The sequence below is a fragment of the Arvicola amphibius genome, chromosome 12 (assembly GCF_903992535.2).
Source record: "Arvicola amphibius chromosome 12, mArvAmp1.2, whole genome shotgun sequence".
NCBI classification, from domain to species: Eukaryota; Metazoa; Chordata; class Mammalia; order Rodentia; family Cricetidae; genus Arvicola; species Arvicola amphibius.
Window position 1 is genome coordinate 67634862 of NC_052058.2, and position 24704 is coordinate 67659565.

A 24704-nucleotide genomic window follows, 5' to 3' on the forward strand; every position below is an offset into this window, starting at 1 on the left:
AGACGATGTACAAGGCCTGGCCTGCGGTAGGATAGGAAATCAATACATCAAAGTAATAATTAGGCCTCACTGGTCAGTGTTGGCCACTGTGGACAGCATGGATGCAAATAACTTCTACAATGTTTGACCAGGTACAGTGAAAAACTAAGGAGTTGGTGGGACCACAGCTGTCAACATGAGGCTGTTTTCCTGAAACTCTAGATTTCGTATATTTAGACATCTAAGAGTGATGTAAGTCATCTGTTGAGCGGACCAGTTAAAAACCAGGTACCGCTGGTTGGTGGTGGTGCACACTTCTAATCCACAGCACTCAGAAGGCAGAGGCAGGCGGATCTCTGTGAGTTCAAGGCCAGCCTGGTGTACAAATCGAGTTCCAGGACAACCAGGGCTGTTACGAAGAGAAATGCTGTCTCAGAAAACAAACAAAAGGAGGAGGAGGGAGAGGAGGAGGAGGTGGAGGAGGAGGGGGGGAGGAGGAGGAGGAGGGAGAGGAAAGAAGAACAACTAGGTATCTACATTTAGTGACACTGGCTTGTCAGAACTGCCTTGGTTACTCTTGTCAGATTAAATTTTCTGCAGAGATGGGAATTTTTCTAGTATTTATACAGTTCCAAATCTTGTAGCCATCGTGGGCATTGAACAAGTAAAAAGCAGTCATCACAACTAAGGGATAGAGTCTTACATCTTATTTCATCTTAATAAATTTGCTTAACACCAGTGTCTAGAAGCTACTTGCTGGAGAGTGACACTCTGGTCCAAGGACTGGGAAGGTTCAGGAGATGAAATAAGCCGCCTAGCCATCCCTCATCCCAATCATAGCGACGTGTAGTACTTTTTCCTCTGACCCCTCTCTGCCAGGTTGATTCTTGTTATTTTTGTTTTAATTTCTTATAAAGAGCTTGTGAACAAAAAAATATATTACACAGCAAAATTAATCAGACCTTAGGTATTACATCTCAATGAAGTACTATGCAGTCAGAATAGCCATTTTGTGGGCATGGAGGTTTTGATATATGGAGTTATTATCTTTCTTTGGGGAGGGGTAGTTTTTCCATTTCTGTTTGTATTTTCTCGTTAACCCCAAAACTATCTAGAAGAACATCTTTCCTTAAATTACAGTTCTTTAGTGTGTGTGTGTATGTATGTGTGTGTATGGTGTGTGCACATGCACACATGCATGCACATTCTACAGATCATATGTGGAGGTCAAAGGACATCTTGAGGGACTTGATTCTTTTTTAACCATGAGGGGGCACAGGGATCAAACTTAGATGGTCAGACTTGATAGCAAGTACCTTTACCCACTGAGGCTTCTCACTGGTCCTAGAAAGATATCTTTTAATTTCAAAATAAATTGCAGTTCTTTTTATATCGATGCCATTGCTTCATTTTTTTTGAAATATACATATTGCTTTTCATTATATCTGTTCCTTGAGTAATATTCAAATCATCTATATTCATACTGATATTAACCTGATATATTTAAGTCTAGGTGGGTACGTTCTGCTCTTTGACTATGGCTCTGGGTTATTCCCTTCTCTCTCTATTTTTACCATTTTTATTTTCTGCATATATATGCATTTGTACTTAAATATCACATCACATTGTCAATTTATTAAGGTTAATAATTGTTATACTTTCTTGGTGAGTGAACGTAATAGAAAAAGACAATGTCTTTGTCCCTCTTCGTTGTTAATATCCTGACTTTGCATTTTCTTTGGTCTTTTAGTAATACTACAGCAACATCTTTATTTTTCATTAAGGCCTACATTTCTCCTTTTTTGTATGTGTTTCTTTGTATTAAGCATGTGCCTCACATATAGTTTGACTTAGAATTTTACCTTATTCTAAACAATTGTGTTACTTTGGCAAAATTTAAGGTATTTAAATTTATTATGCTTATTGATGCATTTGGATTTACTGCTGAATTTTAAGCCCTAATTTTCCTTTAAAAACTGGTTGGAAACCAGATAGGGCATGGTAATTCATGCCTTTAATTCCAGCAATGGGAGGTAGGGACAGGCAGACCTCTGTGAGTTTTTAAGGTCAGCCTGATCTGATCTACATAGCAGTTCCAGGACAGCCAGAGTTACACACACACACACACACACACACACACACACGTACAGTAAGTTTAGACTAATTATATGTATTGCATTTTTATGTTCCTCACTTCTCATCTGTGTAAAACTATGTCATTCGAGATTATATGACATGTCACATAGGCAGAGCTATCCTTCACTTCTCAGAACATCATAATTTGTGTGACAGTCTCTGTTATTTTGCTCCTCAAATAAATGCAGTTTTAGAGACTTGAGAAATGTTTCAGCAGGCATAAGAGTTGATATGAAAGTGTTAGTTTAAATCTCAGCACCCCTGTGTAAAAGCCAGGACACTTTGGAGTCAGGGGAAGGGAGACAAGATCTCTGCTAGCTAGATATCAGCCTAGCTCCAGATTCAGACCCTGCCTCCAGGAAATAAGTTGGGAGTGAGAGAGCAGGACACTGGACATGCTTTCACACACCTAACAATTTTTAAAAGATTTTAAACAATGAAATTAAATAAAAGGTTATGTCACCTCCAAGCAACAGCATAAATACAGCCATGACTAGTTAGTGTCTTTCCTGTCACTAAAAAGACTAAAATGCTTTTAGACACCCTAAGAAGCAGTGGAATGAGGTAGTGAGTTACGTACACTCTGAGAGTCTGCCCAGACGCTGGAATCCCACTCCTATCATGGAAACTCTGTTAAAACAAAACAAAACAAAAACCGCTCATCAGAACCCTTGGCACATAGCAAGAACTCTGGAAATCGCGGCTGATATTACCACTAAGCGTAAACATAATCAGCCCAAGTCTAGGATGCTGGACACTACCATTTTCACAGAGGTCCCCCAAGAAGGACAGCTATGGGGCTCCTTGAAAACCAACATTATGTCTGTGAAGACACACGTATGTCCCTCAGTGTCCTCAGCATCCCTGAAGATGCAGTCTTTGAACAGAGAGCCTGGGATTAGCCAGGTGCTTGCTAAAGTGACTAGCCTTCTGCTTGCAACTTTTGCCCCATTTTTACCTGTTTTGTCTGCAGTGGCCAAATTAGGAAGACCTGGCCTTAATGAAATATTCAGCCCTGGATCTTTTCATGTCCCAAATTAACTTTAATGAGCAAACAAAGGAAGATCAAGAGGACCGCGGCTGGGACTTGGGGGACCTTTGAAGCAGAAGCCAGGATGGGGTAGATGCCCTCTGGCAACTGACCAGCGTTTGCTTTTGATGACAGCGAACCCTCAGATCTCGTCCATCTAAGATGAAAACAAGGGGCTGTAGTACCAGAATACTGAATTCCACCTTTTGCAATGTCTCTCTGTGCCACATTCAACAAACAAGAGCCAGACATCTGCTTCAAGCAAGAAACTTCATCTAATGCCCCTACTACATAATGCAGACAGTGCCTGATGAAGAAGCCACTGTCTCGGTTCTCAAGAATCCCATGCTCAGGAAAGACAGTAGGGTGTGCACAAATAGCACATAGTTCCCCCAAAAGAGGGGGCTGTGGTGTGCTTTAAGCAAGATTCGAGCTTCCATCCGGTAGAGGAATGCACAGTTGCACCCCCTTAAGGGGACTGGGGAAGTTCTATGCAGGAAATCAGATGGGAACTACCTCTTAAGAATGCAGAATCTGAGCCAGTGTGCTAGGTGAAGTACATTATATGAGCACTGCCTCAGGAGTCCAGAGGATGCCCTGTGCACGAGGAGTGGTACAGTGGTACCATGCCTCATTCTTTTAGCTTTGCTTCTTGGTGTTGGGTGTGCGTGTGCATGTGCGTGCGTGTGTGTGTGTGTGTCTGTGTGTGTGTGTGTGTGTGTGTGTGTGTGTGTTTGGAGTCAGGGTCTTGCTCCTTGGATCAGGTTGGCTACAAGCTCACCATTTTTCCTACTTTCAAATGCTGAGATTATAAGTGTGCACCACCATACCTTGATTTATGTGTGGTTTCAAAATACTTTTGGTATAGATATGAATATGTATGGTATATGTATGTGTGATATGTGTGCATATGCATACATGTACAGAGGTCAGAGAGGCTATTTTCTCTTCAAACCCACCATTCTCTTTAACTCCTGTGAAACAGGGTGTGTCACTGAACCTCCAGAGACCCTCGAGGGTCTCTCAGTGATCCTCAAGTTGGGTGACAACTAGCAAGGTCCAAAATCCTTCTGTCTCCTCTGCCACCACTGCTATAGCCTTGGGGTTGTAGATACTCGGGCAGCCGTGCTGAGTTTTTTAATGGGGTCAGGGGTTTGAACTCAGCTTCTCTCATTTAGACATCAAGTGCTCTTACGCACTGCGCAATTTCCCCAGATCCTTACTGATGTTTTTATAGGAAAATTTGCTCAGGGATGCTTATCTTTGGTTTCCTTATAAGTAAGGTGGGGCCAGGCCAGTCTTTACTATAAAGATCAAATGATCAATAGTGTGAAGGCAAGAGGGTGTTGGTAACAAAATGTAAGCAACCAGAGGCCCTCTTTTGGCCTTGTGGGCACCAGGCATGCAGGTGGTGTACAGACACCCGTGCAGACAGAACACTCACACACACAAGATAAAAAATAATTATGTCTAAAAAATTATATTTAGTGTTTTTAAAGTGAGCCAGGGAGGAAACAGGGAGACCAGTTAGGGATGGTTGGCAATTGTCTTGAAGGGGGCTGGGGGTAGCAAGAAGCAAGATGAGGGAAATGAGGAAAAGAAGTGCTCAAATTCTGTGTAGTTTTGAGGGCAGCGTCCAGAGGACATGAAGACGAATTGGGTGTTTGGTATGGGAGACAGAGCACATAAGGGAAATTTGGAAAGCCTTTAGGGCAAGAAATTGGAGAGATGAACCTACATTTGGTTGAAATGGACAAAGATAGAATGATAAGATTTGGGGGGTTACCAAATGGACCAGTTCACCTGAGATAAGACTGGTATTTAGGTTTTGATAGCAATCTGCTATAAATCCCTGGAATGTGGGAACAAATATACTAAGCTAGACTTCGGGGAATTAACTCTACTTCTGATGAGTCCTTTTTGTTTGTTCATTTGTTTATTGGGTTTTGACTTTTTGAGCAAGGTCTTGACATATAGGCCACGCTGGCCTCCACCTCTCATTGATCTGCCAGTTTGTGCCTCCTGGGTACTGGGATTGCAGGTGTGAGCCTCCACAGCTGGCTCTGCAGATGTTCAAGGGGACAGTTGTCAGAAACTGTAAAAGAATAAGGCAACTGTCTGTAAACTGAAAATTAGTCCTGCAGTCTTGGGTGTGGTTGTAGGCAGCAAGAGGCTCTTGGTTTACAAACTACAAGCTTACTTTATGTCAATAGAAGAAACCAGAGCACCCGTGCTTTCTGGCCCCTCTTCCCAGCCTCAGTTCTCAGGGGAAGTGGGAAGAACATCAGAAGACACTCAGCTACACAAGAGGCTGCACAGAGGAAGGAACTCCAAGCTTAGCAAGACTGGAGCCTTTGCAAGAGCAAGCAGCATGCTTCCTTTGGCTCTGAGGTCACTATCTCCAAACCCAAAGCTGTTTGCCTTTCAAACGTCTTTGAAAAAAGTCCAAGCTGAAGCCAATCAGTATGGATCAGAACAATTTAAAAAGTGTTTTCAGAGAAGCATGGTGATACACACCTTGATGTGGGATTTCCCTCTATATGCTATGATTACCATTGGTGAATAAAGAAACTGCCTTGGCCTGTTGATAGGGCAGAATTTAAGTAGGTCGGGAAAACTAAACAATGCTAGGAGAAAAGAGGCAGAGCCAGAGAGAAGCCATGGAGCCCTGCTGGAGAAAGATGCCAGAACTTTCCCTGGTAAGCCACTGCCATGTGGCGATACACAGATTAATAGAAATGGGTTAAATTAATATGTAAGAGTTAGCCAATAAGAAGCTAGAGCTAATGGGCCAAACAGTGATTTAAATAATATGGTTTCTGTGTGATTATTTTGGTTTCTGGGCAGCCGGGAAATAAACAAGTGGCCTCCTTCTACATTTGAACACATCACTTGGGCAACAGAGGCAGGCAGATCTTTATGAGTTCAAGACCAGCCTGGTCTACATATGACTTCTAAGCCAGCAAGGGCTACATAGTGAGCTCTTGTCTCAAAAAAAAAAAAAGTTTTAACTGAGTGTAGTGGTGCACACCTTTAATCCCAGAACTCAGGAAGTGGAGACAGGCAGATCTCGAGGTCAGAGATCTCTTTGAGGTCAGCCTGTTCTACAGACAAAGTTCCAGGACAGCCAGGGCTCCACAGAAAAACTCCGTCTTGAAAGTAAATAAACAAATGAGCAGAATGACAGTAAAAAGCTTCCGTACAGGAAAGGAGAGAATCACCTCATGAAAAGGTCACAGCCAGAGGGTAAAAGGAGGGAACCAACTCCCTTCAGTTGTCCTTTGACCCCCACATGCACACAACTCCCCACAAAACAAATAAATGTGATGACAAACATTTTTAAAAGAAAAATGAAATCATGATATTTGTAGGAAAATAGATAGAACTGGAAATGATTATATTAAGTAAAATAAGTCAAACACAGAGTGACAGTCTTTGATGGGTGGAACCTAATTTGCATATATATGTGTGTATAAACATTTATATATAAATATTTACATATATACATATATCATTTTGTTATACAGTGTGTGTGTGTGTGTGTTTAAAAAAATAAAGGCTCCATGGGGAATTGTCTCCCAACATTTTGATGGTAGCATTATCCTTGGGAACCCTCTGAAAGCTTTAAGGGACATTTTCAGTTTCATAATGATAGGAAATGTTATTGCTGTTACGTGGTCCAAGGCTAGAGATCTTGAACCTTCCATGATGTATGAGACAGTCACAAGGTTTGAATGTTCGGTCGGGCATTTGTTTAAATGAAAAGCAGAGGCAGAGCTCACGCGCCGTACAGCTATATACACAACAGCTATACAGCAATAGCAGTTGTCTGTCTCAGACATTGTCGTCATCACTAATGTATTAATGCACATGAGCAAAATAGAATGGAGTAGTTGTGAACCTGCCCGTCGTGGGGCCCGGGACTCAAGCTCCGGTCCTCTGCAAGAGCAGCAAGCATTCTTAACCTCTGAGTCTTCTCTACACCCACCCTGCTTAGTCCTTTTAATGTTAGATATCATGCCCCATTCACAGTATAGACCGGGAGCAGTGCAGCTGGAGTGTTTCTTTCTGTAAGTGCACAGCTCACAGAGGTACCAAGAGGTGAGCACGGCATCTTTACCATGCTTTTATAAGTTTTCACAACACCCTAGTGACTAAGTGTTAGCACTCTTTTTAAATAGTTGGTGACCATGACATTCAGATCAGCTATGTTGCTTTCTGAGTATGTAGTAAAAAAGATTAGGAATTGCGTTTGAAAGCCAATCTTATGATGTCAGTGTGATAGAGAAGGCATGGAGCTGTGTTAGGTGGAAGATGGGGTACACACAAAGGGGAAATGAAAAGGTTCCCCAAATGTGTACTCGTACACTTAGAATTATATGTTAAATAGTAGGACATTTGAGGAAAAGTGCTGTTGTCTGCTACTGTGAGCTGATAGGTCACTTATAGGAAACTATCTAGATTATTGAGGATGTTCATAAAGGGCAGAAGGTCACCCTTACAAATGTCAGTGTTCTTAAGCTATAAGTATGAAACTCACAAAGATAACCACATAACTTACAGTCAGTCCTGACTCCCTTTAGACAGTGTTAACCAGTTGGTCAACTAATTCCTTTCCCAGATTGGGGGGGGGGGGGGTGGTTGGAAGATGCATATTAATTGAAGAACAAAATCAAAATTGACAGCAGGAAGACCTAGATAATATACTGACCAAAGAATAAACTGAGAAGCAGAACAAAATCTAAGCATTACTGAAAGTCTCTGATTTTGTGTAGATAATCGTAGAACATCCCTATCCCGTTCCCCTCACTGCTGGTTCCCACAATCCATTCCAAAGAATGGAACAAGACAAGTAAGTGATCCAGAAGAAAGTGAAATTAAACTAGATCCAACATACTTTATTAAAGATGGCTACAGCATTTGGCTGGCATTACAGAAGTTCCCATATTGTCAAAGAAAAAAATACGGGCTGGAAAAATGGCTTAGCAATAAGAGCACTTTTATACTCCTTGAGAGGACCCTGCTTTAAATCCCAGCACCCACATCAGGTGATTCACAACTGCCTGTAATTCCAGTTCCCGGGAATTTGGTGCCCTTTTCTGGCCTCCACGTGCACCTACCTGCATAGACATGGAGCACAAACATACATTAGACACACGTGCATAAAATAAAATAAACCTTTTTAAAAATAGTGGCGGAGATGTCCAAATGCATTCAAGTTCACCTTGAAACTGGATTAAAATTAAAGAAAAAGAAAAGAGAAAATCCTTTATCTGTTATGCTACCCCATTCTAGTTTTCTGAGCAATTAGGTGGCAGTTAAGTTGGTTTTTTGATCTCTAAGAAGCGTGTGCTGAACATTTGTATTCTCAGAAGACTACAGAAAGATCAAGTCTCAAAGTCAAGACACAGCATTTTCTGTGTCGATGCAAGTGGAGGTTGCTCAAAACCTTTCTAGGGGAATTCAGATTCTTCTTAAGAAACAAGAGCAAGCACACACTTACCCTTCCCTTGCAGGAGAAGGCACTTGGAGGATTAGCTGAGGTCGGAGTGGTGCTCACAAGGGGAACGGGCCTCTTAACCATGGTCATTAGCAGATTACGGGGTTCACCTGGACAGTCAAGCTGGCTCTAATGCTGACTCCGTTAGCAGCTTGGACATTCTGGTCTTGGTTCCTTAGGCATTCCTCCCAAGGGAGGCGGTACAGAAATCCTCTTTAGGTGACCTGGAACTCAGTTGCTGGCATTGATGTTCTCTGACTCCCTGAGTACTGAAGGCCTGTGATGGAAGTGGGGGGGGACTTCTGCCCCCAAAGTAGCTCCTTCCAGACTGTGAAGCACCCACAGACTTTGCCCTGAGAAGGAAGAAGAGACCCATATAAACATGAAGCCCGCTCAACCCAACACTTCCATTCTCCCTAGGAAACAAGACCCTCTTTAAGTCCCATTCCAAGGACCTATGCTGACTGATCTAACCTGCCACCTCTCACTCCTTCAGGAAAAGACATGGTAGATTGAAAAAAAAAAGAAAAGAAAGAGTAGGAAAATTAGGCTTTAGTCAAAAATCAAAAGAAAACCCCAATCCTCGGGTGATAAAATATTAAATACTATTAATAATTAGATGTCAGTCTCATGGGTTGATTCTGAGGCAAAGGAGGTGGGAATAGACCCACATATGGGAATTTAATGCTGGTGGGAAGGAGGTAGCATCTCAGTGAATGGGAACACAAAGCCTGGATTTGGAAACTTAGAAGTATGGGCTGATCAGCATGAGAAAGACTAAACAAACCCACGTGCTCACAAAAGACCAGGAAGCTGCTCTCTTCTAGTTCAATATAGAAAATAAAACAAGGAACTGGGCATGTGGCTCAGTTGGTAGTTTGCTTACTCAGTAAGCATGAAGCCCTAGGTTCCATCCCCAGCACCACAGACAATATGGCACAGTGACACACACCTATAATTCCAGCACTGTGGAGGTGGAGGCAGGAGGACCAGAAATTCAAAGTCATCCATGGAAACACAGCAAGATCAAAGAGGGGGAAACAAGAAATAAACAAAGTAGGCTTCTGTGAGAATCCGGAACTTCCCCAAATTCATGCTATTCCAGTTTAGGCAGCACAAAAATCCCAACCAAAATATTGATCTAAAATCTGACACTATAAAAATCTAATCAGTGAGATTTTGGTGTGCCTTGCAGAAACAGAGGAGGCTCCCAAACAAAACATCCTCAGCTGCTGTGGATTCCTGATCAACTACATAACTCTGACTTCTGAGTCTTCTAGGGCTGCTGTAACAAAGTACGAAAGACAGAATGACCTAACAACAGGAAGTGACCGTTAGTTCTAGAGGCAAAGATAAAGTTCTCACAGGGCTGTGTGGCACATATCTTTAATTCCCCAAGAGACAAAATCAGGTGGATCTCTGAGTTTGAGGCCAATCAGAGTGAGTTCCAGGACAGCCAGGGCTATACAGAGGGACCCTGCTAAAAAGAAAATCTTCCAGCCAGTGAAATCAGGGTTTCCTATTATTTATAGCTCAAATCATCCAAAATGAGTTATCTCATGGATTTGTGTGGAACAAATAAAGTATTTGCTATAAAGTGTTTAGCTTTGCAAAATGTTAAAACTATTAATAAAACACTTTATTGTGGAACTATTGTGGACTCTAAGAGAGACTTACTTTACTAATAAGTATCAGACTCTCCAAAAAAAAAAAAAATGCCTCAGGACACTTGGCCATAACATACTTTCCAAACACGATGGTAGACTTTTTTTTTTAAATTTTATGAAGAAAAGTGATGGATTTGCTTACAAGATTGTAATACCAAACATATCATTAGCCAATAGACTCTTCCCCCAGAGGCAACCATGACGGACACCCAGCGCAAACACTGCCCCTGTGATGTGTATGGAGATCATGTCCCTGAGAAGAATGTTTTGATTTTGATGCTGGTAAAGGAACTTAAAGGAAATACAAGTACTTTGAAAAAAGAGATCGTTCTAAAATTGTCTAGATGATACCAGAGCTCTAGGCTCCCAGGCCTGGAAGGGACACAAAAGCCAGGCAAGCGTTCCTTTCCCGTAGTTTTTCGCTGCTTCCCCACTCTCTCGAGAGCCAGCCTCCCTTATGACCTTCTCCCCATCGGCTGTTTGGACTGCCAGGAATTCATGTGGATCCTGCACCCACATCTTTTTTTTTTTTTTAAAAAAAAAAGATTTATTTATTTATTACATATACAGTGTTCTGCTTGCATGTATACTTGCAGGCCAGAAGAGGGCACCAGATCTCATTACAGATGGTTGTGAGCCACCATGTGGTTACTGGGAATTGAACTCAGGACCTCTGGAAGAGCAGTCAGTGCTCTTAACCTCTGAGCCATCTCTCCAGCCAAACTTCTCTTTTTTTTTATTGATTCTATTGAGCTATACATTTTTTTATGCTCCCCTCCCTGATTCTCCCCTCCCCTTCAACCCTCTCTCATGGTCCCCATGCTCCCAATTTACTCGGGAGATCTTGTCTTTTTCTACTTCCCATGTAGATTAGATTCATGTATGTCTCTCTTAGGGTCCTTGTTGTCTAGGTTCTCTGGGAATGTGATTTGTAGGCTGTTTTTTTTTTCTTTATGTTTAAAAACCACTTATGAGTAAGTACATATGATAATTGTCTTTCTGGGTCTGGGTTACCTCATTCAATATGATGTTTTCTAGCTCCATCAATTTGCCCCACACCCATATCTTACCACATCTTTAGAGTTGCTGCCAGAGACCAGATGGCTTGGCATGAGATCTGAGACTTGGTACCCTTAACTGATTGTAAACATTAGCCCCTTATCCCTGAGGGGTCACTGAAGGTGAGGAGCTGGGAGGTTTCTCCTTGTCCACACACTAGTGGGAAACAAGAGAGGAAGTCGGGTGACAGGGGTCTGGAGTGACTTATCACATAGGTCAGTGCCCATGATATATGGGCAGGTTGGGCAAGGCTATCTATGCCAGAGAGTGATTTGGGAGCTCTTGAAAGACGTTTGTCCTATTCTGCCAATGTGACCTGTTGCCCCCGCGCCACCCAACAACTCTTGCTACCAGAACCCCCCCCTCAACTGCTCCCCACTTACCAGATAACCCATCTATTCAACTCCAACTTGAAAATAAATGTCAAATGCTTTGTAAGGATTGTCTTGAGTCCTCCCATCAGAATTAATCACAGTTATATGTTCTGACTATACCAGCAGCAGAAAATCTAAATCTAGACTAATTTAGTTAAATATAAACCAATGCTTTTCAAATTTATTATGCACCTGAATCAACTGGAGAGCTTGGTCAAATATGGGTTTCGATTCAGACATTTGTGATTCTGCATATGCCACACATCCTAGGTGAAATTGACACTGGGGGCCTGTGGACCACTTTGTGTGGTGAGGTCACAGCTTTTTGAGTTCTGATACAGGCAAGTGGAACATCATCTGTATCGACCACCACCTGCCATCACAGCGCTGGCTTATGACAGGTGACTCACATACCTTTGCGGAGTTGCAATAGAAGGGTCAATGATGCAGGGACGTTCCTTTTTAAAGAAAAGAATATTTTTTTGGACAGTATCAGTGTTCTTACAGCTGAGGTGGCAGAAAGACAGACCGAGGGCTAGATAGGGTTTACAAGAGCAAGGATAAATTTTAAGCAAAATCAGCACAGTTGCTTAACAGATCTAGAACCCTACTCCATTGCTCTATTTATGTTCCAAAGAGACTGGGTGATATTCGACTGTAAGCCACAAGGCCAGCTTATTAGTCAACATTCAAGGATGCTTTTCCAGAGGCTGTATACTTACGCTTAAGAGAATTCCTGTCTTCTGTACCCATACACTTTCCTGCTCCTCAAACCCTGGGTCAAGGCTACTACTGTTAAATATAATGTATAGAAGGCCATTGGTTTGGACTGACCTAGTATGAAAGGCCCAACAGTCCTAACCAAAATGGAGTCAACTCATACTGAAGTTCCATGCCACCAAGTCTGATATGCCAAGAGATCTAGAGAGATAGTTGCCAAGTGTTGCCAACTTAAGCCAACATCTTAATGAATGTCTGAAGTTGACAAAGTGACTATGCAGTGACTGATCCCATTTTTATTCTGTCTCTGCTGTCCTCAGGCCTTCTGTCTGCTCTGTTTACCCACATACTCATTTGGCGTTATAGAACAGGACATTCCGCTATTCTAGACTCACAAAAGCTGAATGAGACAGTTAAATTCATTTTAGCTTGGTCCTTTTGATTGTAGGGAATAACTTAAATAGTCCCATCCACCATCATTGCCTTGGAACGTAAATAAGTGGATGACCCTGTGGGAAGGCTACAGGAGATAAAGGGATAGCTTAATAATGTGAAAAGAGCTCACTTCTGTGGTACAGAATTTACTTCCTCCTGAATAAAGCATTTATTTCTGCTTAGGCAGCACTAAGTTCTTGCTTTTTAAGTATCAGTGTTTCTGGACCGCTGTTAGCCAACCTCACCACTTCCATGTCTGTGTGCCAGTATCTTTTTTTTTTTTTGTCTTTATAACTGCGTAATGAGGTACTTTGTGGTAGAGACCATGTGTTCACACCTGATGAACTTACATCATTCATGAGCACCTCCAGACTTAGATTAGATTCTAAAAAGCCCAAGAGGATAAATGCATACAGTCTCTAAAAATTTCCTAGTAAATAAACAGGTATGAAATGGTGAGACCAAGGCAATGATACAGACATCTATAATTTGCACAGAGAAGTACCCTGTCCATCTGGGAGGAGGTGGAGCTTAAGTTGAGCCTTGAAGGACAAATGAGAAAGAGGAACTTCACAGATGCAGAATGAATTGGGTACCGAAGTAAACAAGCCAACCAAGAACGTTAGAGACACATGAAAAGGGACTGGAAACGAGACCGGCCGAAGCCCCAGGTGCCTTGAAGGTTATTCAAGAGTGGATCTTACCTGTGAAGTCATAGGATGCCACTGGAGAATCCAAACCAGCCGCTGGCATGAGAGGCTTTCTTCCCTGCAAGCTCACCTGGTGGCAGTAGAGGTGGGAATAAAGGAGGCTTTGAATCTGACTGAGAGACATTTTAATAATACAGAATTGTTGATGCCGAAACAAGGGAAGTACATGAGGATGAAGCAGAAGAAAGTGACTAGAAAGTTATTTGGAAAGGAAAACATGTTGATTAATAAGCTGTGAGGAGCTGGGCAAGATGGCGCCTGCCGATAAATCCAGCACATAGGTATTGAAAACAGATCCATTAAGGGTTCAGGGCCAATCTGGGCTGAGCATCAAGACTGAAGTGGAAAAAGAAACATCGACAAAAGTGACTAGCAAGCTGCCAACACTTTCCTCATATTAATATTGGCTAAAGCGATCCCATTCAAGCAGCAGAAGGCATTGAATTCTTGGGCTGGGCGTGTAGCTCAGCGGTAGAGCATTTGCTTAGCATGTGGTAAGCAGTGGGATGAGGGGTGGGTAGGAAGAAAATTCTATTCATCACAGTTCTTTTTCCAATACACTATATGGATGAATAAAAGGGAAAAAGAGAGAGAGAAAGCCTACTGCCAATGACATAGGAACAGCTGGTGCCCGAGAACAAAACTTAATTTGATATTTGGAGGGAGAAGATTTCTCTCTCTCTCAGTTACTCTCAAGTAGATTGATTAGATATTAACTATTGTTTACACATATAATACTACTTAGTTTTCTTTCTAATTTTTTAAAAAAATATTGAGTAGATATAAAATAACACTCTTAGAATGTATATAAACTATCCAGTCGTGACCCGACCCAGACACTCACTTTCCCCACTACTCGTAGAACAGGAAAATATTCTCATTTTCAGTGGCTTTTGTGTCCCTCTCAAATCTCTCATTTTTCACCTTTCAGAGGCAACCATGTTCTTGAGTTTTGATTGTAAATGTTTTTATGTTTACTTATCTTCCTGCAGGTTTTGAATGTTACCTATGGAATCGCACAAGGTACAAAGGAAAGACAAAAATGCCTCTAAAACGAGATGCAGTTTATTCTTTGAAGATGATATTTTTATACTAAATCATTGAAAATTAGACCAGTGCCAATTCAACAAGAGACGTAAAATGAAGATCAATACAAAATTATAGTTTTCATATCAGTAATAATTACCAGATAGGATGTTCTCTCTCTGTCTATCATGTCTGTCTGCCTGTCTACCTATCTGACAGAGTTTCTCTGTGTAGCCCTGGCTGTCCTGGCACCTGTTTCAGCCTCCTGAGTGCTGGGATTAAAGGTGTGTGCCACCACTACCTAGCTAAAATGGAACATTCTTAATAGCAGCAAAATACAGTCTATCAACAGTTAAGTCAAAAGGGAATCTATGGGATCCTCATGAAACAAAACTTGAGACACACCCAGTATTTAGTTTTCTGATATGAAGGGTAACATGACCACCAAATTCTAAATGAATGTTAACTCTATGAAAACATTTCACAGTAAATTCGTACTAAGTTATTAGCTTGAAGGGTTTCATGCCGGCTAAGCAAGCACTGTGTCCACTGAGCGACAACCCCAGCCCTTCATAAGGAATATCAAGGAACATATACCATATTGCATGCTTTCTCTGAGTTCTTTATAGTCTGTGAGTTTAGAGATGTCAAGGGCAGAAGTTTGTGCCCTTTAAAATTTATGTGTCGCAAGAGTGAGCCTGTCAACAACTTGTCTCAGAAGAGGGAGACCTCATGAGGTTCCACCCCTCCCTGAAGGTTTATGTGGGTTATAGGTTAATGGTGGAGGAAGAGACCTTTTCTTCAGTGTTATAGCTACTGACAAGTGCCCATTCTCCTGTGGAGCAATCCCCACGTGCCTATAAACAATCTTAATGGAACTCATTGGATTGCACACACAAATAGATGAGAAATGAGGCTAGCTGGGACAAAGGAAGATTGGCTCAAGTGAGGGGAAACCAGAAGAGAATTATGGGGTTAACAGGATTGAAATGTTATGTGCATGTATGAAGATGTTGTAATGCAATACATTACTATGTACAATTATTTTGTGCTAATAAAACATTTTTTTAAATTCTTGTGTTACTATAATATGATGGTATCAGGAAGCAAGGCCTCTGTGGAGGTAATTAGGTCATGAGGGCAAAACCTTTATAAATGGTATAGGCACCCCAATTAAAGAGACCTCAGAGAGCAGGCTTGGTGCTTGGGAAATGAGAGAACACAATGAGAAAGTACCGTCTGTGGGAAAGCGTGCCTCACCAGAGAACCGATCTTCTAGCATCTTCAATCTGAGCATCCAGCCTCCAGAAATCAGATGCTTTCTGCTGTTTATAAGCCACATGGTCAATGAGTGGTGTTAGTCACAGTATTTGGCATCCTAAATGGACCAAGACAGGAAGAAAGTGAGAAAGGTAGCAAAGGGACCGAGGAACAGGTGGGCAGAGGGACAGGAGGCCCGGGTCATGATACCCAGTGTTGTGCTGGAGACATGTTGATTTCCTTGTTCGTCAGTGGTCAGCTGGTTATCAGTGAACCAGAGCAGAAGACTGTAACGGAAACCATGACACCCACCCCACCCTAAGTTTGGGTTTCCTCCAAAACCATTTCCCTCCTTCAAGTGGATGCAGTGGGATGGGTCGAGGTTAAAAGTGATCTTCAGCGGGCTCTCTCTGTGTCCCAGAGCCCAGAACGAATGTCCATTCGCTTTTGCTTCTGCCTTTGATCACACCTACTTTGGAACCCATGGGAGGGTTTGAGGGGCATCTGTACCCCGGCCTGTCCTTATTCCTCTATGGACTTTATCACGCAAGACTTCTCTCCAGGGCTGTGATATGCAACTCCCCTGTCCAATATCCACCACGCCCTCCTTGGAGCAAAGGAAGATGGGCAAGGTTCCGGCAAATGTATTATGTTGGCTTTCTGAAGATACTGAGTTCCTGCATTTTAGTAGTGCAAGAGTTGCATAGCATTCATTGGCAATTGATGCTCATCAGCAAGATGTATCACCAGAGAACCTTCATGTACCGCAAACAGTGGCAGCATCTCACGCTCTATGCGGCCTTCTTTCTGAGTGGGTGTGTGGACGTGGTCAGCCAGAACCTGCTGCCCAAGAGGTGCATAGTTCTGGAGCAAGGTGCCCAGGCGCTGAGCATGTGTCTCCTTTTGCCCCTGATGGTGTCTCATTTGCAGGACACAGAAGGAGTGGAGCTCCGCACGCACATGCTGCTCATCCAGGCCCTATTTCTGCTGACCCTGGTGCTGACGGTCGAGCTGTGGGCTCCCAATGTGCTGCTGATCTGGATGCTGAAGGCCTTTCTGTACCTTGTCACGGGCTCCTGGCTGATGCAGATAGGCTTCATGCTGTACAGACCAGTGTCTGGCTATAAGTGGATGGACGAGGACAAACATGACATAGCGTTTGCCACCACTTTCTTCTGCTGGCATGTGGCCTTCGGTGCCTTCTTGATGATCTGGATCCACGGCTGCTCCATTGTGTGGCATTGTTACCTCATTGCCGATGCCTGAACCTGGATGCACCCACATGCTTTGCTGTCCCTGCATGCTCCCAAGACATCTGAATGACAAGTGGTGAGAGGAAGGTGCTGGAAAGGAGGCTCAGGCACCCTTCAGAGGTGCCCCACCTTGAGACAGCAAACTGGTGGGATGGGTATACCTCTGGCTTCTCTTCATCTAATTTGCTGAGGGGTGCAAAGAAAGAGGAATAAAGCGAGAAAGGCCCTCTATGGCCTTCACTCTTTCCTGCATCTCTCTCCTGTTCCCACCTCCAACCTTAGCACCTGCTTGTCCTGCACCTCTCTGCACTCCCTTCCCCCTCATGCCCCACCCATGAGAACATAACAAATGTATGATATCCTGCCTTTGGGACCTTTGGTAAATATTTTTACTTCATCACATAGAACATTAATCAGAAGTCACACTTAGCACCTCCTTGCTCAGCCATCATAATAACCATCTCTTCATCGTTTCTTGTCCTGGACTTCTGTGAGGCTCATTTCGGATCCAGGCTGTCGTTTTGGCTGTATGAAGCTCAGAACCAGTCCTGGTTCTTTCCTCCGACCGCTTTGTGATTTGTCTAACTAGAAGTCAGACCCTTGTGAACAGTGCCTTCCTCTGCAGGGTCTGGTAGAAGGCAGAGACCCCCAACAGCCACATGGGACTCCCCAAGCATGGTTAGGTTCTCCTCCTCAGCATCTTCTCCCATTGCCTTAGATACATCTCCATCAGTTTCCAAATAGCAGACTTGCCCGACCCTAGCCCTCTCTGGTTCCCATGGATAATAAAATCTTGCTTGTTTGGCCTCACAGGAGTCCTGCTGGTGAATGCTATTTAAAGGGCTAAGGCAGCTACGTGCAGCATTCCATAATGTTGCAACTGGGTGCCAAGGGGGTGAGAGTCGAGCTTAGCTAAAGCTTTAGGAGCCTATGATGTAAAGAATGTCCTCCAGCCCAGATAGAGTAAATATCTAGTCAGGACAAAGTGGGCTTGGAGCAAGGCATTCAAGTCTTTCTCCTGATTAGTTATTTATATTAGTCTAGTTTCTAGGAAAACTAGATGAGTCTTCTGTTTCTGACCCATTCTTTCTTGTTAATTTTCCTGTTTGGAAGTCAAAGTGTGACTGTTATCAGATGGTCAGGAACCCCCTCCTCCTGTTTGGGTGTGTGTGTGTGAAGTCTGAACCATTGCCAAGAGGGGAGGTGACTTCCAGAACCACATAGACTTCTCACACATGGGCAGCACCCACAGTGGCTTTTCCTGCCTCGGTAGAACCAGTAGGCCGAAATGTTCCTCTCCACTGGAGGTGAGGGGGCCCTGGTGTGAATGTAAGGTATGCCTTAGGAAACTGGAGGTGAGGGGCCCTGGTGTGAATGTAAGGTATGCCTTAGGAAACTCAGTTCCCTAGCTTCCTCCTAACCCTGAGACTATTGAAACATTACAGGGTCCTAAGAAGGTTCTGCATTTTCCTGCCTGCCACAGCCAAGTCCCAGTTCCTTGTTGCTCCTCCACACCATGGATGTCTTTCCAAGCTTTGTCTCGGATTTGAGCCTCCTCTGGTGTCTTGAGGTTAAGGTGCTAGACTCAGGACCTGTAGTTGGGAGCCACATGATGTAGGTGCTGGGTACTGAATTTCGGTCCTTTAGAAGAACACTAAGTGCCCCTAAACATCGAGCCCTCTTCCCGTTCCTGACAAGGATCTTTCTGTACTCCCCTTGTCACGGTCACTAAGAGCACTAACGAATCCTAACCAATGCTGAAAGCAAAACTCTAAATTACAGGTTTCAAGATGACAGTGTAATGTTTCCCATTTTCCACCAGAGGGCACCATCTTCACGTGAGCCGGAAAGGCACTTGCTCTCCAATTGGTATTGGTGATGGGAAAGGGGCCTCTTGACTCTTTTGCCTGCTTTTGGAACTCTTTTCCTCCTACTGGGTTGTGTGGTCCAGCCCTAATATGAGGGGATGTGCCTAGTTTTATTATAACTTGACATGCCAAGTTTAGTTGATATCCCAGGGAGGCCTGGCCTTTTCTGAAAGGAAAAGAAGAGGAGTGGGAGAGGGGAAAAGGGAGGGGAAACTGCTGTCTGGGTAAAACATATTAGAGAAGAATAAATGAAAGAGGGGAGGGGAAGGGAGGAGGGAGGGAGGGAGGGAGGGAGGGAGGGACAGAGGAAGGAAGGAAAGGAGGGAGGGAGGGAGGGACAGAGGAAGGAAGGAAAGGAGGGAGCAGAGGGAGGGGAGGGAGGGGAGGGGGGGTATTTTCTAGTTATTTTTTTGAGGGGCGTTTTTCTTTCTTTTCGAGGGAAGGGAGGAAGGGAAGCCGTTCCGGAGGAGGTATGGACAGACAGTGAAGACACCAGAAAGACACACAGTCAAATGTGAACAAATACAGAGACCTGGTGTTGATCTGTTTCCTGATAGATGTGTGGACACAAATAAGCACAGAATTCAACAGATAAGGGGTGCTTGTGTGTGTGTGTGTGTGTGTGTGTGTGTGTGTGTGTGTGCATGAGTGTGTGTGTGTGTATGAAGTCAACAGATAAGGTGTGTGTGTGTATGTGTGAGTGTGTGTGTGAAGTCAACAGATAAGGGGTGTGTGTGTGTGTGTGTGTGTGTGTGAGAGAGAGAGAGAGAGAGAGAGAGAGAGAGAGAGAGAGAGAGAGAGAGAGAGAGAGAGAGACTCAGAAACCTCTTGGTCATTTAGTCTCTGAAAGTCCCTTCTAATTCATGTGAAAAGTCATTGGATGAGTTTTAAGGAACTGTTTCCTCTCCCAAGCAGTGAGGGTTTGGACAAGGATATCTATCCTGGACCCGGAAGCCATTGTCACAGTGGAGACCATGTGGTTGGTGCCATTAGCAATGAACACTCAATGGCAATGTGCTAGGAGCAGGAGCAGTCAGGGGACAGACTGGGAGAATATGCGGTAATTGAAAACTGACTTTGATGTCTATGGAAAGGTAGGGCAAACGGTGTATGATTATAGGAAGAAGGAGCTAAGCACTGCAGGCATGAGAATGGCCCAGCCAAGTAGTATTTTAGTGATGACTGCTCATGGCGTTTCCTTGGGGTGGAAATGGCATGATTGGTCCAATAAAATCATTATAGAGAATACAGCTCTGTGATGGGAGAACTCTTGACTTTGTTTTTTCATTGGTGCATCCAAACCTGTGAGAAAGCCTCTGTCAGATGGAGTGCTCGATAGCTACACGCTGAACAAGTGAACTGACAGGCTCAAAGCTAACAGGAGCCGCCCCAGAAGAGGGCCAGGGTCAAGGCCCTCATCCAGTGTGCAGCCTTGACTCAGACTTTAGATAAAGATATTATCCCCTTCTGCCCAAGGCTTGCGGTGTTTTGTCAAGCATCTGTTACGAATTTTCTTCTTAATATTTGGTGACGCCCTACTGTCATCTCCAGGGTCAGTGTGCGCTGGGTGAAGATGACACCCAGACTGCGGGGAAGCATAGTGTGTAGGACCTGGTACAAAGCGCACCCAGCAAACAGCAGAGCTGAGATGTGACCTCAGCTTTTTAATTTATACACCAGTGTTTCCCATATTTGTTGGATGGCAGTAATTATTCAGGGTATTTGTGAATAAATAATATAGACTCCTGGGTCTCATCCCAACCCTTACCATCAAAATTACCAGGGAAAAGTCCTGTGCTGATGAACGAGAACAGGCAGGAGAAACCACACAGGTAGGGCAGGGACCCTGAAGCAATAATTCTAGGAAAGTCCTTGCTTGGAGCTCAGGATTGCTGGAAAGGGCTCTGGCTCCACAGCCTTTGAGATCTCTTCCAGAAAGTAAGCATTTCCTGCCTAGAGGCTAAATGTGGGGGCTCTGGTGAACAGCTTTAGAATTGTGTCTCCATGGAGAAACTGGATTATATCCATTCCCTGATTTCAACCCTTCTTGTAAATGACTTCAGGGTTACCTCTTCAGAAGGGGCAATATTACCGTAGCCTTGATCAAGGCCCCCGTTGAGGCCATTAAAGCCATGTAAGCCGTTAAAGCCAGGGTCCAAAGGAACCCAAGTTTTATCTTTGGCCCTGGATAGAGTCCTAACACCCTAAGAGTTGATAAAGCTGCTCTTGTCAATCACCCAGCAGAGGCCACCCCTCAGGAAGGTCGATTCTCCTGAAGCCCTGCTAAGGAGACGGGAGGAATGACTACCCCGTCAGCAAGATGATGGACTTTCCTACCCAAAAAGCCAGCTCCCAGCGCAGTTACATGTTTTCTTTTTCTTCTTCTCCTCTGTCACTTTGCTTTAGACTCTAGCCAAAGCCCCAGAATGTGTTCTTTGGTCCTTTGGTCTTTCTCATTCTCTCTCTGGAGCTACCTCCCATTTGCTGTGTGCCGAAACTTCGTGCCTAACTGAAAAAGGTGTGGCTTTCTCTCCTCTTCCCCATCTCCCTCCTCCAGGCAGATGCTGAGATTTCTAGCTTGCCTGAACTGTGCTTTTTCTATTAATCACGAAAATCATTGTCCCTGGGCTTCCTTCTGTGTCTGTTTCTAAATTCTTTAATTGATGGAACTAAACATCTTGAGAGGGATCCTAATTCCCCTGGTAACATGTGGTATCCCAGTGGGCTCCATAAGTTTTCTACCAATAGTAATTTATGTTTTCAATTAAAAAATATGTATATTTCTTCCTGTGTCCCCAGGATGTGGGAGTCAGAAGTCATTCTTTGGTGTCCTTCCCCTGGAGTTTACTACTTCTGTTTAGATGGGGTCTTAAACTGTGTAGCTTCACCTGACCTGTAACTGTAGGCCAGGCTGACCTCAAACTCCCAACAATGCCAAATCTTTTTGTTCTTGAAATTTCTCTTAGATGTGATACCGAGCAATGCTGTTCTCAGGATTTCAGAAAGGCCTGAGGGTCTTTCATGTTAATATCCCATTTCTATCAGAAAAAGAAAGAGAAATAACTTAAAAGGACAGAGAAACAATTGACAATAAGAAGTAAGTAGCTGATGAGCTTTCAGAGATGGGAATTCAAGACATCAGATGCTTGATGCTTTAAGTCAGCGTTTCTCAACCTCCAGGTTGCAACCCCTTCACAGGGGTCTCATATCAGATATCCTGAATATCAGATATTGCCACTATGATTCACAACAGTAGCAAAATTAGAGTTATGAAGTATGAAAATAACTTATGCTTGTTGGTCACCACAACATAAAGACACTACAGCACACAGGCTCCAAGCACCAGAACCACTGCTCTAAGTGGACCGAAAGCTGAATGAAGGGTGCAGCCACGTTCAGCAATGTGACAGCTTAGCTGGCCGTAGGGGACCCTAGACAGGCCTGGAAGATGCTTTCAACACACAGAGAGTGGCTAAGTATAGCATGGGTCTGGTTTGTTCAAGGCGATCCAGACATGGAATAACGTAGATTTACTTTACACTGAGGGCTGCTGTGCCAGAGGAGTGGAGTAGAATGGGATCGAGACGGAACACCGCAGAGGCTCTGTGTGCTCACGTTCTGTTCCTGGAATCGAGATGGAACACCGCAGAGGGCTCACTGTGTGCTCACGTTCTGTTCCTGGCCAGTCCGTGGCAGGGAGGGCATGGCAACATGAGCAACGCTGGTGAGTCTCTGGGAGATGGCGGTGGGAGGATGAACCCAAGGCCTGAGCCCTCCTCTAGAGCAGACTGCTCACCCTCCCTCCTCTAGAGCAGACTGCTCGCCCTCCCTCCTCTAGAGCAGACTGCTCACCCTCCCTCCTCTAGAGCAGACTGCTCACCCTCCCTCCTCTAGAGAAGACTGCTCACCCTCCCTCCTCTAGAGAAGACTGCTCACCCTCCCTCCTCTAGAGCAGACTGCTCGCCCTCCCTCCTCTAGAGCAGACTGCTCGCCCTCCCTCCTCTAGAGCAGACTGCTCACCCTCCCTCCTCTAGAGAAGACTGCTCACCCTCCCTTCTCTAGAGCAGACTGCTCACCCTCCCTCCTCTAGAGCAGACTGCTCACCCTCCCTCCTCTAGAGAAGACTGCTCACCCTCCCTCCTCTAGAATAGACAGCTCGCCCTCCCTCCTCTAGAGAAGACCACTCGCCCTCCCTCTAAACATCAGTGAGTCATCAGGGACACCTTGTGCGACTGTGATGCCATCCTTGGGCTTTGTTTTCCTTTTCTCTTCCTTTCCCCACTCCTGCCATCACACCTTTAAGGATGGGACAGGAAAGCTTTGATCATAAGACTAAACAAGAGGGACAGAGGTCAAATGTAGGTCCAGCCACCATGTGCCTTACCTCCTCCAGGAAGAAGGCCCTCGTGGGTTCAGGGTTATCCTGGGATTTCTTCTGTTGTCAATTTTATATTGCTGGGGTGTGGGATGAGCACAGTTGGATGCAGACTGGGGTGGGGGTGTGAGAAAAGAGGAACGTGGAAATGTCAGCTCTAAGAAGGGGTGTCTTGCCTGCGGCAGGGAATGGGGGAGCTTTGCTGAGCCTCACTTTCCTGCACTCAGTCAATTTCCATGACATTCTCATCCAATAAACAGCTGCCTAATTAGTAAGAAATGATTAGTATAAACAACTGAAAAAACTGTATTAGTGTGTGTGTGAGCGTGTGCACGCACATGAGCATTCGTGCCAGGGCACATGTGTGCTAGTCAGAGGGACAACCTTTGGGAGCCTGTGTTAGCCTTTTATCTTGGGGCAGCATCTCTCTTCTTTCTGTGAATTTCAGGATCTCTGGGCGGATATTCTTGTCTCTTGCTTCCATTTCTCCCTAGATGCTCTGGGACCCAAGATGGATGTTTCCTTATCTAGTTTTTATGTGGGTTCTGGGGATCGAGCTTGGGTTTTCAGGCTTGTGAAGAAGCACTTTTACCAGAGGAGGCCTTTTCCCAGCCCAAAGCAGAAAATTAAGGACCATCTCTGGGGAAAAACAAAAACAAAAATCATTTATGGGACGGGAGAGATGTCTCTGAAGTTAAGAACATATCATGATCTTCCAGAGGATCTGAATTAAGTTCACAGCGCCCATATCAGGTAGCTCGCAGCTGTCTGTACCCCTAGTATCAGGGGATATGAATCCCTTGTCTAGTCTCCACGGATACGTACATATCATAGCATGTGTGTACCTATGTGCACACACACAATTTTTTTTAAAAAAAATCATACATCTGTGACAGATCTTAGATAAACAAGTACTGTTCTCACCTAGGGGTAGAGGATGAAAAGACCCAACCCCCTTACCCTGAAGCTCAACCCAGTGAAGAAACTATATACATCAATGGAGGAAAATAGGACCCGTTCCCTGTAATAACCGAAAGTATATTTGATAGTGCAGAGGAGGAGTGAGCCCCTGTACCACTGTGGTAGGTTCTGTGGGAAGATGAGCCAGTCCTTGATGTTAGCTAGTGATTTGTGATGCCCTTTGCATTGAGAGGCTATTTTGGGCAATGAGACTCTGTAGCAAAGTCAGGGTGTTTAAGTGAGTCTACAGCATGCTTGGAAAGCAACGGTGGCTTGCTTTGGACTAATAAAGGGGTGGGCATGGTGGAAAGCGGTGAAGCAAACAGCAGGCAAAACTCAGCCTGTGAGACCA

General features: G+C 44.1%; 1 protein-coding gene across 1 annotated transcript; it reads left to right on the plus strand.

Moving 5' to 3' along the window:
• Nucleotides 1-16379: 16379 nt before the first annotated feature.
• On the plus strand, nucleotides 16380-17162 carry LOC119827028 (transmembrane epididymal protein 1-like). The gene has a single exon (XM_038348467.1). It carries the CDS (start codon nucleotides 16380-16382, stop codon nucleotides 17160-17162), a length of 783 nt encoding a protein of 260 aa, XP_038204395.1.
• Nucleotides 17163-24704: the final 7542 nt, after the last annotated feature.

Coding starts and splice junctions, on each gene's coding strand:
- LOC119827028 (XM_038348467.1), top strand. CDS start 16,380: ATGGGAGGGTTTGAGGGGCATCTGTACCCCGGCCTGTCCTTATTCCTC.